The sequence below is a fragment of the Crinia signifera genome, chromosome 7 (assembly GCF_055691185.1).
Source record: "Crinia signifera chromosome 7, ASM5569118v1, whole genome shotgun sequence".
In the NCBI taxonomy this organism is placed as follows: domain Eukaryota; kingdom Metazoa; phylum Chordata; class Amphibia; order Anura; family Myobatrachidae; genus Crinia; species Crinia signifera.
The window spans coordinates 15,445,512-15,461,563 of NC_139223.1; the positions used below are offsets into that span (position 1 = coordinate 15,445,512).

Consider the following 16,052-nt stretch of genomic DNA (forward strand, 5'->3'; position numbering starts at 1 on the left):
ACTTCATCAGGGGTTTTTATACATGCACAAAGGATTGGAAATCAACACTACTGCTGAAACAAATGTCCTTTAAAACGGATGGTGGTTCCGAGAGGTGATAATCTTTAATGTGGTATGGTGTCACGACCTTCACATGAAGGTGAATTTTATGCTGAGGATAAATCTAAGTGGGATTATTGGTCCACACTTATATCCAAAAGGTGGATGTGAGAATCTTTAATACCAGATGGTGACAGGGAATAAACCTGTGTTTCGACATACAAGGTGACCTGATGTTCAACGTTCCACCTCAGATTAACAGATTGTTAACCCAGTGGGGGAGAGTATCTGTTGAGTAGTGACACGCAAGTATCCTAATAGTGAGGATACTTGCGTGTCACTACTCAACAGATACTCTCCCCCACTGGGTTAACAATCTGTTAATCATTGGACCACAAATCCCTAAGCGGAGGTGGACCGTTGAACATCAGGTCACCTTGTATGTCGAAACACAGGCTCATTCCCTGTCACCATCTGGTATTAAAGATTCTCACATCCACCTTTTGGATATAAGTGTGGACCAATAATCCCACTTAGATTTATCCTCAGCCTAAAATTCACCTTCATGTGAAGGTCCTAACACCATACCACATTAAAGATTATCACCTCTCGGAACCACCATCCGTTTTAAAGGACATTTGTTTCAGCAGTAGTGTTGATTTTCAATCCTTTGTGCATGTATAAAAACCCCTGATGAAGTCTTTTTCAAGACGAAACGCGTTGGGTTATTGAAACTGCATCCTAAAGATGAAATCCTGATGTGATCATCGTAATTTTAATAAAAGTCATTTTTAACTGTATTTTGTATTATTGCACTATGTATACTTCAAGGTGGTTGTAAACCTCTAGCGCTCTCCACTCTCTCTCTTTCTCTTTATATATATATATATATATATATATATATATATATATATATATATATATATATATATATATAGACCAAGGTTAGATCCGGCACTGCAGGACTTGGGTGAAGCCAAAGTGGGGTAGAAGCGCCCTGGTGCCGGCAATCGGGACCTTGCAGCCCCTGGTATATATGGAATAGAACAAAGGGCACACAGGGTCTTTTTCAGGTGAAAACAAAATAGACTGTTTATTCAGTCATGAGTCCAGTCCGTCAAATGACGGACTCGACTCATGACTGAATAAACAGTCTATTTTGTTTTCACCTGAAAAAGACCCTGTGTGCCCTTTGTTCTATTCCATATATATATATATATATATATATATATATATATATATATATATATCAGTATTACAGAACTTAAAGGTTTGACGATTTGCATAAAAAAATAAAATCTTGATTTCTTCTGACAACCTCTAGATGGAATTGGCAGCGATGATCTGCAGTCTATCTCCCGATACCGGAGACTGGCGTAACTGCCAACGTTCTGTCAGCAGACGCTAATGGCGCAGAAATAAGCAAAAGGTCATATTTTATTTTTACATTGGTGCTATAAATACTATATAAAATACTCTGACATTCATAAGCCGAAAGCGGAGAGCATCTGTACCTCACTGGGTGAATCTATACTGGAGAGCATCTCTACCTCGGTGGGTGGATCTGTACCGGAGAGCACCTGTACCTCACTGGGTGAATCTATACTGGAGAGCATCTGTACCTCGGTGGGTGGATCTGTACCGGAGAGCATCTGTACCTCGCTGGGTGAATCTATACTGGAGAGCATCTGTACCTCACTGGGTGAATCTATACTGGAGAGCATCTGTACCTCGCTGGGTGGATCTATACTGGACAGTATCTGTACCTCGCTGGGTGGATGTATACCGGAGAGCATCTGTACCTCGCTGGGTGGATCTATACCGGAGAGCATCTGTACCTCGCTGGGTGGATCTATAATGGAGAGCATCTGTACCTACGTGGGTGGATCTATACCGGAGAGCATCTGTACCTCGCTGGGTGGATCTATAATGGAGAGCATCTGTACCTTGCTGGGTGGATGTATACTGGAGAGCATCTGTACCTCGTTGGGTGGGTCTATACCGGAGACCATCTGTACCTCGCTGGGTGAATCTATACCAGAGAGCATATGTACCTCGCTGGGTGGATGTATACCGGAGACCATCTGTACCTCGCTGGGTGGATGTATACCGGTGAGCATCTGTACCTCGCTGGGTGAATCTATACCGGAGAGCATCTGTAGCTCGCTGGGTGGATCTATACCGGAGAGCATCTGTACCTCGCTGGGTGAATCTATACCGGAGAGCATCTGTACCTCGCTGGGTGGATCTATAATGGAGAGCATCTGTACCTCGATGGGTGGATCTATACCGGAGAGCATCTGTACCTCGCTGGATGAATCTATGCTGGAGAGCATTTGTCCCTCGCTGGGTGGATCTATAATGGATCTGTACCTCGCTGGGTGGATGTATACCGGAGAGCTTCTGTACCTCGCTGGGTGGATCTGTACCGGAGAGCATCTGTACCTCGCTGGGTGGATCTATACCGGAGAGCATCTGTACCTTGCTGGGTATATCTGTACCGGAGAGCATCTGTACCTCGCTGGGTGGATCTATACCGGAGAGCATCTGTACCTCGATGGGTGGATCTATACCGGAGAGCATCTGTACCCCGCTGGGTGGATCTATACCGGAGAGTATATGTACCTCGCTGGATGGATGTATACCAGAGAGCATCTGTACCTGGCCGGGTGAATCTATACCGGAGACCATCTGTACCTCGATGGGTGGATCTATACCGGAGAGCATCTGTACCTCGCTGGATGAATCTATGCTGGAGAGCATCTGTCCCTCGCTGGGTGGATCTATAATGGATCTGTACCTCGCTGGGTGGATGTATACCGGAGAGCTTCTGTACCTCGCTGGGTGGATCTGTACCGGAGAGCATCTGTACCTCGCTGGGTGGATCTATACCGGAGAGCATCTGTACCTTGCTGGGTGGATCTATACCGGAGAGCATCTGTACCTCGCTGGATGGATGTATACCAGAGAGCATCTGTACCTGGCCGGGTGAATCTATACCGGAGACCATCTGTACCTCGCTGGTTGGATCTATACCGGAGAGCATCTGTACCTCGCTGGGTGGATCTATACTGGAGAGCATCTGTACCTCGCTGGGTGGATCTATACCGGAGAGCATCTGTACCTCGATGGGTGGATCTATACCGGAGAGCATCTGTACCTCGATGGGTGGATCCATACTGGAGAGCATCTGTACCTAGATGTGTGGATCAATACCGAAGAGCATCTGTACCTCGCTGGGTGGATCTGTACGGGAGAGCTTCTGTACCTCGCTGGGTGGATCTATACCGGAGAGCAACTGTACCTCACTGGGTGGATCTATACCGGAGACCATCTGTACCTCACTGGGTGGATCTATACCGGAGACCATCTGTACCTCGCTGGTTGGATCTATACCGGAGAGCATCTGTACCTCGCTGGGTGGATCTATACCGGAGACCATCTGTACCACACTGGGTGGATCTATACCGGAGACCATCTGTACCTCACTGGGTGGATCTATACCGGAGACCATCTGTACCTCGCTGGGTGGATCTATACCGGGGAGCATCTTTACCTCGATGGGTGGATCTATACTGGAGAGCATCTGTACCTAGATGTGTGGATCTATACCGGAGAGTATACGACCTCTCGAGTCTAGATAAAGGTCACCTTGAAATAAGACAGGACCCCCAGAAAATGAATAGTTATAATCTGAAGGAAACCAGCTCCTGGAACAACGTAAGCCGGTTAGATGTGTACCAGCTGGGTGGATGTATACCAGAGAGCTTCTGTACCTCGCTGGGTGGATCTATACCGGAGAGCATCTGTACCTCGCTGGGTGGATCTATATCGGAGAGCATCTGTACCTCACTGGATGGATCTATACCGGAGACCATCTGTACCTCGCTGGGTGGATCTATACCGGAGACCATCTGTACCTCACTGGGTGGATCTATACCGGAGACCATCTGTACCTCGCTGGTTGGATCTATACTGGAGAGCATCTGTACCTCGCTGGGTGGATCTATACCGGAGAGCATCTGTACCTCGATGGGTGGATCTATACTGGAGAGCATCTGTACCTAGATGTGTGGATCTGTACCGGAGAGTATACGACCTCTCGAGTCTAGATAAAGGTCACCTTGAAATAAGACAGGACCCCCATAACATGAATAGTTATAATCTGATGGAAACCAGCTCCTGGAACAACGTAAGCTGGGTACGTCAGGGTGAGAGTGTAGGAGAAGTGGGGAGATCTAAATCACCCCAGCACAATGTCCAAGAAGATCAAGAAACACCCCCTGTCACTCCCACCCTGTCACAACCCCCCCCCCCCCCCCCCTCCTCTCTAGAACTATTACTGCTCTGGGCTGTAATGAGGCCACCAGACCAACCTCTGACCATTATCCTAACTTACTGTGCTCCTCAGGCATGTCACATTCTACAGGTGTCGACTGACGACCCAGTCGACACCAACAGTATGATTGTCAGCAATGTTCATGTTGCCCCTTTTGATTGCATCTCAATGGAAGTCCAGTAGAACTGGTGGAATGGGAGCAGTGATGTCACTGAGGGTAGGGGAGGGGGTGTAGGCTGCCCCAGATTGCACCATCCAAGTGGGTGACTCCGAAATAGCACCACTGATTGGCAGAGTAGGGGTGACACATGGCCACACCTCTAGCACCACTGATTGGCAGAGTAGGGGTGACACATGGCCACGCCTCTAACCTCACTGATTGGAAGAGTAAGGGTGACGCATGGCCACGCCTCTAGCACCACTGATTGGCAGAATAACGGCAGCCCATTGGAAGCTCTTTCTTCCTTCTCAGTGAGGACTGGCAGTCCCGGGGGAGAACACATCCATCCAATCTGCGGAGCGCGCTTCCAATGAGAAGCCGTTGCCAGGGTATGGGTCATAAAGTCGACATTATGAAGGTCGACATTAGGTTGATCACTAAAGGTCGACAGGGCTTAGATCGACACGTGAAATAGGTCAAAATGGCTAAGGTCGACAGGATCCGCGCCGAGACCAGGAAGAACAGGATCTGCACTCTGACCAGGCGGAACAGGATCCGTGCGCCGTGACCGGGCCGAACAGGATCTACGCCGCCAGACAGAGCAGGATCAACGCCGCAACCAGGCAGAACAGGAGCCACGCCGTGACCAGACGTAACAGGATCCGCACCGTGACCAGGCAGGAACAGGATCCGCGTCGTGACCGGGCCGAACAGGATCTACGCCGACAGAGCAGGATCAACGCCGCAACCAGGCAGAACAGGAGCCTCGCCGTGACCAGACATAACAGGATCCGTGATATGACCAGGCACAACAGGAGCCACGCCGTGACCAGACATAACAGGATCCGCACCGTGACCAGGCAGGAACAGGATCCGCGTCGTGACCGGGCAGAACAGGATCCACGCTGTCAGGTTAGCAGGATCTGTGACGCGACCCGGAAGAACAGGATCCGCACTGTGACCAGGCAGGAACAGGATCAGCGCCGCGACCAGACAGAACAGGATTTGCGCCGCGACCAGGAACCGTGCCATGACCGGACAGAACAGGGTCCATGCAGTGACTAGGCAGAGCAGGATCCACGCCGCGTCCAGGCAGAACAGGATCCGCGCAGTGACCAGGCAGAACGGGATGACAATGACATAAGACTTATTGGCGCAGTATATCTGATGACTCACAAGAGATAATTAGTCAGGCAGTAAACACATAATGATACAAGTAGAACAAATTCACTGAGATCAACCATTGGCGTTTGGGTATGCAGGGCACAGTGGTTCTCAAATTGTTCTGAATGCCGGTACCCCACGGTATCAGAATTCTACCCCCCCAGGCCTAAAATTTCTTAGTATCGAATTTAGATTTATTTATTTGTTAAATAAATAAATTGCTGATTTGCTGATAAACAGATTGCATTGGCATCGGGGAATAGCCAGAGGGAGTATATCCCACATTATTTGTACATGTAATAAAGTGACCAAACAATGGGGCTCATTCACTAGCCCCGCAGATTCCTGGCAATCCCCGCATGCACATACACTTAAACTGCAGATTAATTAGTGATGGGGCGGCAACGGGGTGTAGTGACTCAACATTGCTGGGACTTGGTCCAGACAACACAGGTGTGTCTGGATCATTTGGGAGGGAGGGTGGCAAAAGCGTGATGTCACATGCAGCAGCTGCGACCAGACAAATGGCCTAGGGGCAGCCGGGACCCACATGTTCTGCAAGAGGCAGACAATCTGTCCCAGAAACTGGCAGTGCCAGATTGAGGAAGGTGAGTGTGCGGATGGGGGCTCATTATGTAATGGTGGGTTAACAATTTGAATGAATGTTCTGAGCTGTTTATTGCTGTGATAGTTTGGGGGAGATACTGTATTTGTTAGAAAGTGAATATTATTAATTTAGTGTCATGGAAGGTTGGGCCCACATTGCAGGGTCAGATTATGCAGGGACTACAGCTCCAGGGCTTCAAATAATAAGAGGCCCACATGGAAGCACGGACAGAGATAAATCAGAAGGGTTGTACATGCACACATGTCACTGGCCCCACCCACGCGGTACTGGTCACACCCACGCAGTACTGCTAGACACACCCATGCTGTACTGGTCACATGCACTCCATACTGACCACATTATGTGCTACTTTCATGGATTGGACACCTCAGACCTGGTGCAGTTATATTATGCGCTATGCATATATACACCTTTGGGCAGTTATACCATGTGCCACATTCATGCACCTCAGACCTGTGGGCAGTGAGATTGAACTGGTGTTGCAGTGTAAATGATTGCCACTTCAAAAAAAAACCTGGAGATTTCTTACCAAATCTCTCACTTTCTGAATCTCTCATCCTATTAAATTTCACCCATTATGTTAATAAGTGAGTGGGAAGATGCTTGAATAAAAGGTAATATGTTGACTACGGAGCGAGCTGTCTTACTTTAATACCTGCTGTAGGTATTTCTGTAAGTGTTTATGCTCAAGGCCGCCAAGAAAGGGGGGGAGCAGGTACTAATTATCCGGGCCAGGGCTTGCTGGACGGGCCCTGGCGGGGGGGGCCCTGGTCTGCTTCCCCCTCCATCCCTCCCAGGCAGCAGCAGCGCACACCTCTACAGCATGTCGTGTGCTGACAGCAGGCTCAGTGTCAGCACAGCACATGCTGTAGGTGTGTCATACGTGCCTACTTTTTGTACACTCCTCTCCGGGAGAAGCCCAGAGAGGAGTGAAAGGGGACATGACTAAGCCCCGCCTCCATGTCAGTCATCTGTGGCAATTCACGGGAGGGGCTAAAATGACGTGAAATTACGTGATTCGCATCATTTTAGCCCCGCCCCCTCCCATGCACCAGAGAAAATCGGAAATTGACTGCAGCGGCTAAGAAGGGTGCTGGGGCTGCGGGGCAATGCGGGAGACTTGCCCCCCTTCCCGGGGGGCCGGGAGGGGGAACCGATTTGCGGGAGCGGTAGGCAAGTGCTGCTGCTACTGAGGTTGGGGGTGGGTTGACAATAACACCCCCCCCCCCTCGACTTTAGAGTGTATTTTCACCCCTCTCTAAACATGAGGGAGGTGGCCACGCCTCCCGCAATTCGGCCATGCCTACAAAATTTTACCGAGGCCTGGCATACCTCTCAGCTGCCCTGTCTATGCTACTTACAGTAGATGTACGTAGTTGCGGATGGCTGCGGTGGGCGTCTAATACAAGTTCCACCGGCTGTGGCATGAGAATATTTTTCCACATCCACAGCTATATAAATTGCAGCTGCATCAGCTGTAGCGTGTAACATGAGTCACATGGACCTTCTGAGACAGCAGTATTAGCAGGCACAGCCTCAATAATCCTCTGCAGATAGGGTACGTGGGATGTGATCAGTATTCAGTCCCAGAGATGACATCGCTACAATAGCCCAGCAGGCACAGGCAGCCTTACAGGACCAAAACATCTTCTTACACACAGGTGTGTCACAGGCAAGGCGGGAAATGACAGTGTGGGGTACATTTATTCAAGCTTTCAAAAATGAAAAGAGGTGCTGTTTCCCATAGCAACCAATCAGATTCTACTTATTTATTATCTAGCACCTTCTAGAATACAATAGCCAGAATCGTATTGGTTGCTATGGCAACTTCTCCACTTCTAAAAACCAATTCTTTAGTACATAGCCCTTAGGAACTACTAATGGGAGCTAGGCTGACACGCAAGGGGGTTTATCCTGGTCCGTTCGCAAGGACCGTACAATCGCACGGGACCGATGTCTTGCGCGTGCGCAGCTGCATTTTTGTGCATGTGCATGCGGCCATGGCAAACAGACCGGTGATGTGGGCGCCAGGGGTGGGCAGCTGACATCACCAGATCGAAGGATGTGGGAGCTCCCCCACAGCCTGAGAATGGATGTTTGTTAAACCTCCACTCGCAGCCAATGAGTACGAATGCGGCGTGCGAGGGGGGGACGTTCATATCGGAATTAGCAGGTTGGCGTCTGGTGGACTCGCAAGGCTGAGTAAAAGAATAAGGTCCATGGCACGGCCAGCTGTTTTCCGGGCAGCAGGGACACATTGTGGAACGCTGGTAATGTAGGGGCACATCTATCAGGCTACATGTGGGGATATTTCCCTGAAATGCCCATTTCCTGGGTTAGCCGCAAATATTAGGTATCACCTGCATGTATGTAGGAGGGACTGTGTATCTCCGATACATGCTGGGATTCCTCCATTCCCCGGTGTTGATGGGGATACATGCTCCAGAATGAGAATTCCCGGTATTGGTCACTGCAGCTACTGATGATATAGCGGTAGACCATTGTAGCCTACTGGCTGCAGATCAGGGATGTAGCTCCAGAAGGGTTCCCACATAACCCTGCGCCAAAAAAAGGCCCATGTGCCTGGCAGCTAGGACTCACCATATCTCTTCTCCCTCTCTTACATCAGCTGGGTCCGCCCTGCCCAAGTTCTCCTCCCTCCCTTACATCAGCTGGGTCCATCCTGCCCAAGTTCTCTTCCCTCCCTTACATCAGCTGGGTCCACCCTGCCCAAGTTCTCCTCCCTCCCTCACATCAGCTGGGTCCGCCCTGCCCAAGATCTCCCTCCCTTACATCAGCTGGGTCTGCCCTGCCCAAGTTCTCCTCCCTCCCTTACATCAGCTGGGTCCGCCCTGCCCAAGTTCTCCTCCCTCCCTTACATCAGCTGGGTCTGCCCTGCCCAAGTTCTCCTCCCTCCCTTACATCAGCTGGGTCCGCCCTGCCCAAGTTCTCCTCCTTCCCTTACATCAGCTGGGTCCGCCCTGCCCAAGTTCTCCTCCCTCCCTTACATCAGCTGGGTCCGCCCTGCCCAAGTTCTCCTCCTTCCCTTACATCAGCTGGGTCCGCCCTGCCCAAGTTCTCCTCCCTCCCTTACATCAGCTGGGTCCGCCCTGCCCAAGTTCTCCTCCTTCCCTTACATCAGCTGGGTCCGCCCTGCCCAAGATCTCCTCCCTCCCTTACATCAGCTGGGTCCACCCTGCCCAAGTTCTCCTCCCTCCCTTACATCAGCTGGGTCCGCCCTGCCCAAGTTCTCCTCCTTCCCTTACATCAGCTGGGTCCGCCCTGCCCAAGATCTCCTCCCTCCCTTACATCGGCTGGGTCCGCCCTGCCCAAGTTCTCCTCCCTCCCTTACATCAGCTGGGTCCACTCGGCCCAAGTTGGGACATTAGGAGGAGATGTTCTTTAGACCACAGCAATAGTCATCAGGATTTATCTGTCTCACCTGCGAAGAAGGCATCCTGCCCTAGGAAGTCTTTCTTCATGACGGCTTGGTGAACCAGCTGCTCCAGGGAGACTGGGTCTGAGCGCCCCAGGGGGGAAGTGTCCGTGGTCTCCTCATCCAGCAGGGGCAGTCCTGTGGAGTCCAAAGTATGCGTTACTCTTCCATGCACTCTGCAAACATGTCCATTCCCTGTCCTCTCCCATTTACACATTATGCCCACAATGCTGCCTCTTATACAGACGCTTCAATGGGCAGATTTATTAAGCCTGGCAAAGTGATAAAGTGCCTGGTACTTAATCATCGGCCAATCTGCTCCTGTCAAGTTACAGGCTTGGTTTGAAAAATGACCATTAGGGGCTGATAAATCCTGATTCAGACCCGGCGTAGTCAGTAATCAGAATCTACTTCTTATTTATTTATCTGATTGGTTTTCATAGCAACATCCCATCTGAAATAGAACTCCCATCTTAGTAAAATTCCCCCACAGTGTGGAGTTTGCCGCAGCCTAATTGTGTGGAATGGCGTCTCTGCACCGTTATAGGAGCGTATCTGCTTCCCCGGGGGCAGATCCTATGGCCATGGCAGCTTAGGAGTGGCGGGCATTCTGAGGATAGTTATGGTTGCCCAGATGCCCGATGACGAATGCAGAACTGGTCCTGTGTGATCGCTCCGGGTTCCCCCCTGGCTAATATGGTCTTTGGGCGCAGTGACCAAGGCCACCCTATGAATTGGGGCTCATGCAGGGCAGCCGAGAGGAATGCCGGGCCCCGGTAAAATTTTGGGGGTGTGGCCTAAGTGTGTGTGGTGTGGGCACCTCCCACACTTAGGCCACACCCCCAAAATGTTTAGAGGTGGGTAAAAGAAAACTCTAAAAACTGTAATCTCAGACGCAGCACACACCTACAGCATGTGCTGTGCTGACAGCAGGCTCAGCATGACCTCTCACGCCATCAGTGAGACACTCATGCTGAGCCTCCTGTCAGAACAGCACATGCTGTAGAAGTGTGTGCTACTGGTGATACCCGGGAGGGACGGAGGGGGAAGGGAGGGGTCGAACCAGGGCCCCTGCGGGGCCCCTTCAGCAAGCCTGGGCCCGGGTAATTAGTACCTGCTCCCCCCCTCTCTCGGCTCCCCTGGGCTCATGTTGTAGGTGTGCTGAGACCAAGGCCTGTATATGGTTAGATACCGGCAGAGATGTTCCAACGGACAGCTTGGGACTAGCCTAGAACTGAAACCGATGGTTGTGATCATGGTCCGATGCTGCATCTTCGGACGCAGCTCTCAGAGGGCAGATGCTGTCAGGTGGCATCTGTTTCCCACAGACGCCTCCTGCTGCATTGCAATGTTTGGTTACGGGATTGCACAGCTGTTTCCATGCGCATTACCAGCCTGAGCAGAACAAGGCCCAGAGTATGATTACTGATACGGACAGTGATTGCTGTGCTGCTTTCGGTGTGATCACTGTCCCTGTCACCTAATGGTCATGTTGTGGGCTGTACTCTGATTTATGGGAGTGCTGTTTATTGGCCTCCTAGTAATCAGTGACAGCAGGATGCATAAGGCGGGGCAAAAGGCTCCGCCCAAAAAATGGCTGGGCCCACTTTGAGTACATACATATCACATTTGTTCTCTTGTGTGATTATATATATCATAAATATTAGATTTCTATTGTGTGCATGTCACCTGTATCCTTACCCGCTGCAGACAGACTTAGGGGCAGGATCATTTCAGCTAATGCGCTCTTACGTTCCGCATTATGTGCCCGGAATCTATGTGTTATCCTCCTTGGTCATCCCCAGAGGATGCATTTTGAACAGAGATTTCCTTGCAACTCTTGTGGCTGAAGGAAAAATCCTCGTTCGTGCTCCATCTGCGGCGAAACGCTCCCTATTACAATCTCTAGGGCCCATTTATCATTAAGTATTGGCAGCAAATTCTCATAGAACCCCCCTTTTTGGGGGACAGCCACAATTACTTAGTACCACCCAAATGTATGACAGAGGCCTTGCTGAAGAGGTTGGCTATCCCGGAATGACCAACAGTTTCTGCAGCCCCCATAGGTCCCTGCAGCTGATACTGTCTGGAAATGGTGTTAGCATGTTGTAGCCTACAAGCTTCATATTTCAAAATTATCCGGCAGAGGGTTCTTCCTGGAACCCTCCTCAGAAATCGCTGCTATGCCATAGCCAGATAAGGGGGGGGAAGCAGGGCATACTGTACCCCGGGCCTCCTTATGCCAGGGGGCCCCCCAGTTGGAGTGCACTGGCAACACTAGCTGTCCCTCTTGTGCAGCAGCAGGACCAGGTAGTCAGAATTCAATCAGGTGCTGGTTTCATTAGCTGGAACTGGAAGGGGTACTTTCGTAGCCCACCCATGCAGGTGCTCTTCCATACATGGAGCAGAATAATTACATACTGCTATGCTATTTGTGAGCTAATATTGCACCCAAGTGACAGTGAGAATGCGATTAGTGATAAATAGGCCTCTCTTATTTTTTTCCGTCTCTCTCCTTCCCTCTGTGTCTGATTCTCTCTCTGACCCTCTCCATCTCTCTCTCTCCCTTTTGGCATGGATGGGGCACATTACAAGGCAATAAAGCCGTGCAGGATGGGGGGGGGGGGGTGACACATTTTACAGCAGGGGAGGACAGACTCAATAGGGGGGGGCACAGATAGCGGTATTAGGTGTATACTGAAGACTGAGGAGGCGAGAAGACAAGCGGGCAATGAAGATATGATTGACGAGACAGGATTGGGATGATCAGCCTTGATTAAATGATCAGTCACAGAGGTGACAGCAGGGTGGGATACTGCAAGATAACCTAACTCCTGGGAGACAGGCCCAGTGAGACAGGCACGTTACACTGTCTGCTCCTGATGTGCACCGCCACCGTTAACTCTCCCCCTGCCACCCAGGCCTGCAGAGTATCCTAACTCCCCCAGCAACCACATGCAACCAGCCACGCAGAGAGGAGATGCTGTTCAGTAACCACCCTATCACCAGCTCTCTGCCTGTGCAATACATCTGTGTATGTATATATATATATATATATATATATATATATATATGTTGTACCAGTACATCGCAATATAAGCACACACGCTTCCTACAGTGTTTCCTGTGCATCATTATCACACAATACATTTCCACGCACATATATCACGGTAACAGGCGGCAATATGCAACAGAGTATACACAAAGACAATAGCAGCGAGTGGCCTTTAATCACTACACTGCAAGCATCATGGCCAGAAAAACAGTATACACTGCGTGTTCTAACGCACATACACAACAAATACACAAATATACTGCAATGTGTGTCTGTCTGTATTTCTGTATGTATGTATGTATGTATGTATGTATGTGTGTATACATATATATATATAAACCCACATATAATATAAATATATATATATATATATATATATATATATATATATACCCACACAAAATAAACATTGTATACATAAAGCTCCAGATCTAGCAGTGATAGAAATATTGGTAAATACAGAGGGACATATTCATGTACATTGATGTAGTAATACTACAACCTCCCACAATCCATATATATATATATATATATATATATATACATATGAACATACTGATCTATATTTGTGTATATTAGCCCCCTGCCCCCACCCCTGTACCTGATGCCAGTGATTTCTGTGTATGTCATGTATGGTGCATGCATAGAGATATGATTTCTCCATAGAGGGTCCTCCATGTATCACTGCAGCACTCTGCTGGCTCTCAGCTATGCCCCTCACCTTGCACAGAAGCCAGGATCAGCAGCACCGAGGAGAAAGCATGAAGAGCCGGCATCCTACCCCTCAGATCTTCCCTAGCCAGGGCTCTCCTTGCAGTGACTGTGGATCCAGGGAGAAGGAGCAGCGCTGGTCCCTGGCTGTGCAGTCTGCTGGAAGATGCTCAGATGCTCAGATACACCTCCTTGTGTCTTATGGGAAAGGTGCAGCAGCGTTCTCCCACCTACAAGATCACAAGCCCCCCTCCCTCTCCTGCTGCCCCCTTGGCTGGGGGAGATCTTGGTTGAGGGTCCCCTGTTGGAGCAGATCTCCGAGTCTTGTAGGGGTGCAGTGTTATTGGGGAGTAGGGGGCAGCTGATGGGGCTCATGTATCCAAGAGCTGAATCAATTTTAGGAGGGGAGAGGAGGGTGGGCGAGGGAGGGACAGGAAATGTGTAACCAGATGGGACCCAGACCAAACCGTGTCCCCTTTGGGGATAGGGACAGGGGTGCCTGTTAACCCTTTAGGGGTATGTGTGTGATGACATTGAACCTGTTATTGTTGATGGCTGTCCCGGGTTGGTGGGGCTGCACATTGACCAGGATGGCTCAGTGTAATATATGCCCTGTCATTGTTACATAGTTGCCCCAGAGTGGGGTAATTGTGTGGGGAAGCTGCCACATGATCCCCCTGTTGCGGTGACCCCGTTGCCTGGCAGCAGGATGACAGTGATACTGGACGTTCCATGGAATGCTATGATTCAGCACCAGGCCTGCGGACAGCTCCCGTCTCTCTCTATGGGAACTTGCGGCTCCCAGCAGTTCCTTCCTATGGGACTAGATGCACCATAGTCTTGCCAGGGGGAGCACCTGCTGGGATTTATAGTCCCACAGCAGTTTATGCAACCAGTTTGTCACTCTCTTAAGGCTCCACACAGGAGACAGTGGCAGGCCTTTTCAGCAGGTTGGGCCTGGCAATAGTAGATAATAGATATAGTCTCCCATTTTATCCCTCTTTTTACATAGTAGGGAATCATTTTCTGCTCCTTACTTCCTCTGCTGCTATTATGTGTCTTTGTCCCCACTGTTACCTATGTATCATCCTCTGACTGTCACTCCATCTAAAAGTGTTCCCCATTACTTCTTTACCTTCTGCTCCCCCACCTCTTCCCATACTCTCCCTGTGTCCTCTCTCTCCATCTCCTCCCCCCACATACTCTCTCCTCCCCCTACTCTCTGCATTGCAGGCTCTGCTAGGCACCGGGAGCATTACCACTACTACCACAGAATATTCTATCAGAGGATGAGGAGAGACCCACACACAGAGAGAGAGGGGAGATAGGATAGACAGACAGACACAGGCTGGAGGGGAGAGTCTGGGTGGGGGGAGTGAGAGATGCACTCAGTCACACTCACACTGCGTGCTGACACAATGCTGCCGACAAACGTATCACATAACACATTCTGCAGCAACATTTCCTGCTACGCCAGGCAGTACCCAGGTGTCACATACACACTATATATATATATATATATATATATATATATATATATATATATATATATATATATATATATATATATATATATATATATATACACACACACACACAGATGTGTTTTCATACACCCATCCTCTTTGCAGCACATGAAACAAGACGCTTGTCACAACGTAGGCGATCCACCGCTGCTGGACTTGGACTCTTGCACTTTGTCCTGCATACAAAGCAGCTTATAGAGTCCATCCCCTGCATATGGGGTTAGTCATTTTGTCTGGTATGGTTTGTTAGGTCGACAGTGAAAAGGGGGCAGCAAGGATGGTGTAATGGTTAGCATTCAGGGGCAAACGCAGGATTTTCAGAAGGGGGTTTCCAGAGAGGGGTGGAGCAAAGCATGGAGGTGGACACTTAGGTGACCCAGTATATGCCGGGTCAGTTAAAGTATTATAGATAGACCAAATGTATATAAAATAATAATATTTAAAAAAAAAAAAAAAATATATATATATATATATATATATATACATACACATACATACATATATATACATACAGGGGCGTCAACAGCAGTGTAGACCCCTGGGCATAGCAATGTATTGGGGCCCCTACCGATCCTCCAGCGGTAGGGGTGGGGAAGCTTTGATGTCCCGCGGGTGGTAGGGGGTATTATATCAACCGCTCAGCATGTAGGGCCTGGATCAGTAATTTCCACTAATTACCCCTTTACTGCACAGATGGGGGAGATGGGGTGGGAGAAGGGGGCATTGGGCTTAATGAAGGGGCCCTGATACATAACTTCCAGGGTAGTAGAGGATGTTTAATATGCAGAGGAGGTGTGTATAGTGGAGTGAGCTTATTATTCATAATTTTCTGGCTTACTTGACTGCAGATACCTCCAGATTTCTTAGATTTTAATGGAATTAAAAACTAGAGAATCCCACCTACCAAAAGCTATTGGGCACTAGGGGATCAGAGTTCAGGAGGCAGAGCAATCTGCCAACTAGGATATAAAACTACATACCAGGTGTGTGGAGC

General features: G+C 49.5%; 1 protein-coding gene across 4 annotated transcripts in view; it reads right to left on the bottom strand.

Moving 5' to 3' along the window:
• The window catches only part of SEZ6L2 (seizure related 6 homolog like 2), an 87,945-nt gene extending 74,003 nt beyond the window's left edge, over nt 1-13,942 (bottom strand). For 2 of the 4 annotated variants that reach the window (XM_083152403.1, XM_083152400.1), the window contains exons 1-2: nt 13,543-13,941; nt 9,773-9,904 (exon numbers count right to left, since the gene is read on the bottom strand). In XM_083152403.1, coding sequence (XP_083008529.1) covers nt 9,773-9,904; nt 13,543-13,597 — 187 coding nt within the window. In that variant the 5' untranslated portion in view covers nt 13,598-13,941. Of the gene's footprint in view, nt 1-9,772; nt 9,905-13,542 lie in introns of all 4 variants that reach the window. The other 2 variants (XM_083152401.1, XM_083152402.1) reach the window with 2 other exon arrangements.
• Nucleotides 13,943-16,052: the final 2,110 nt, after the last annotated feature.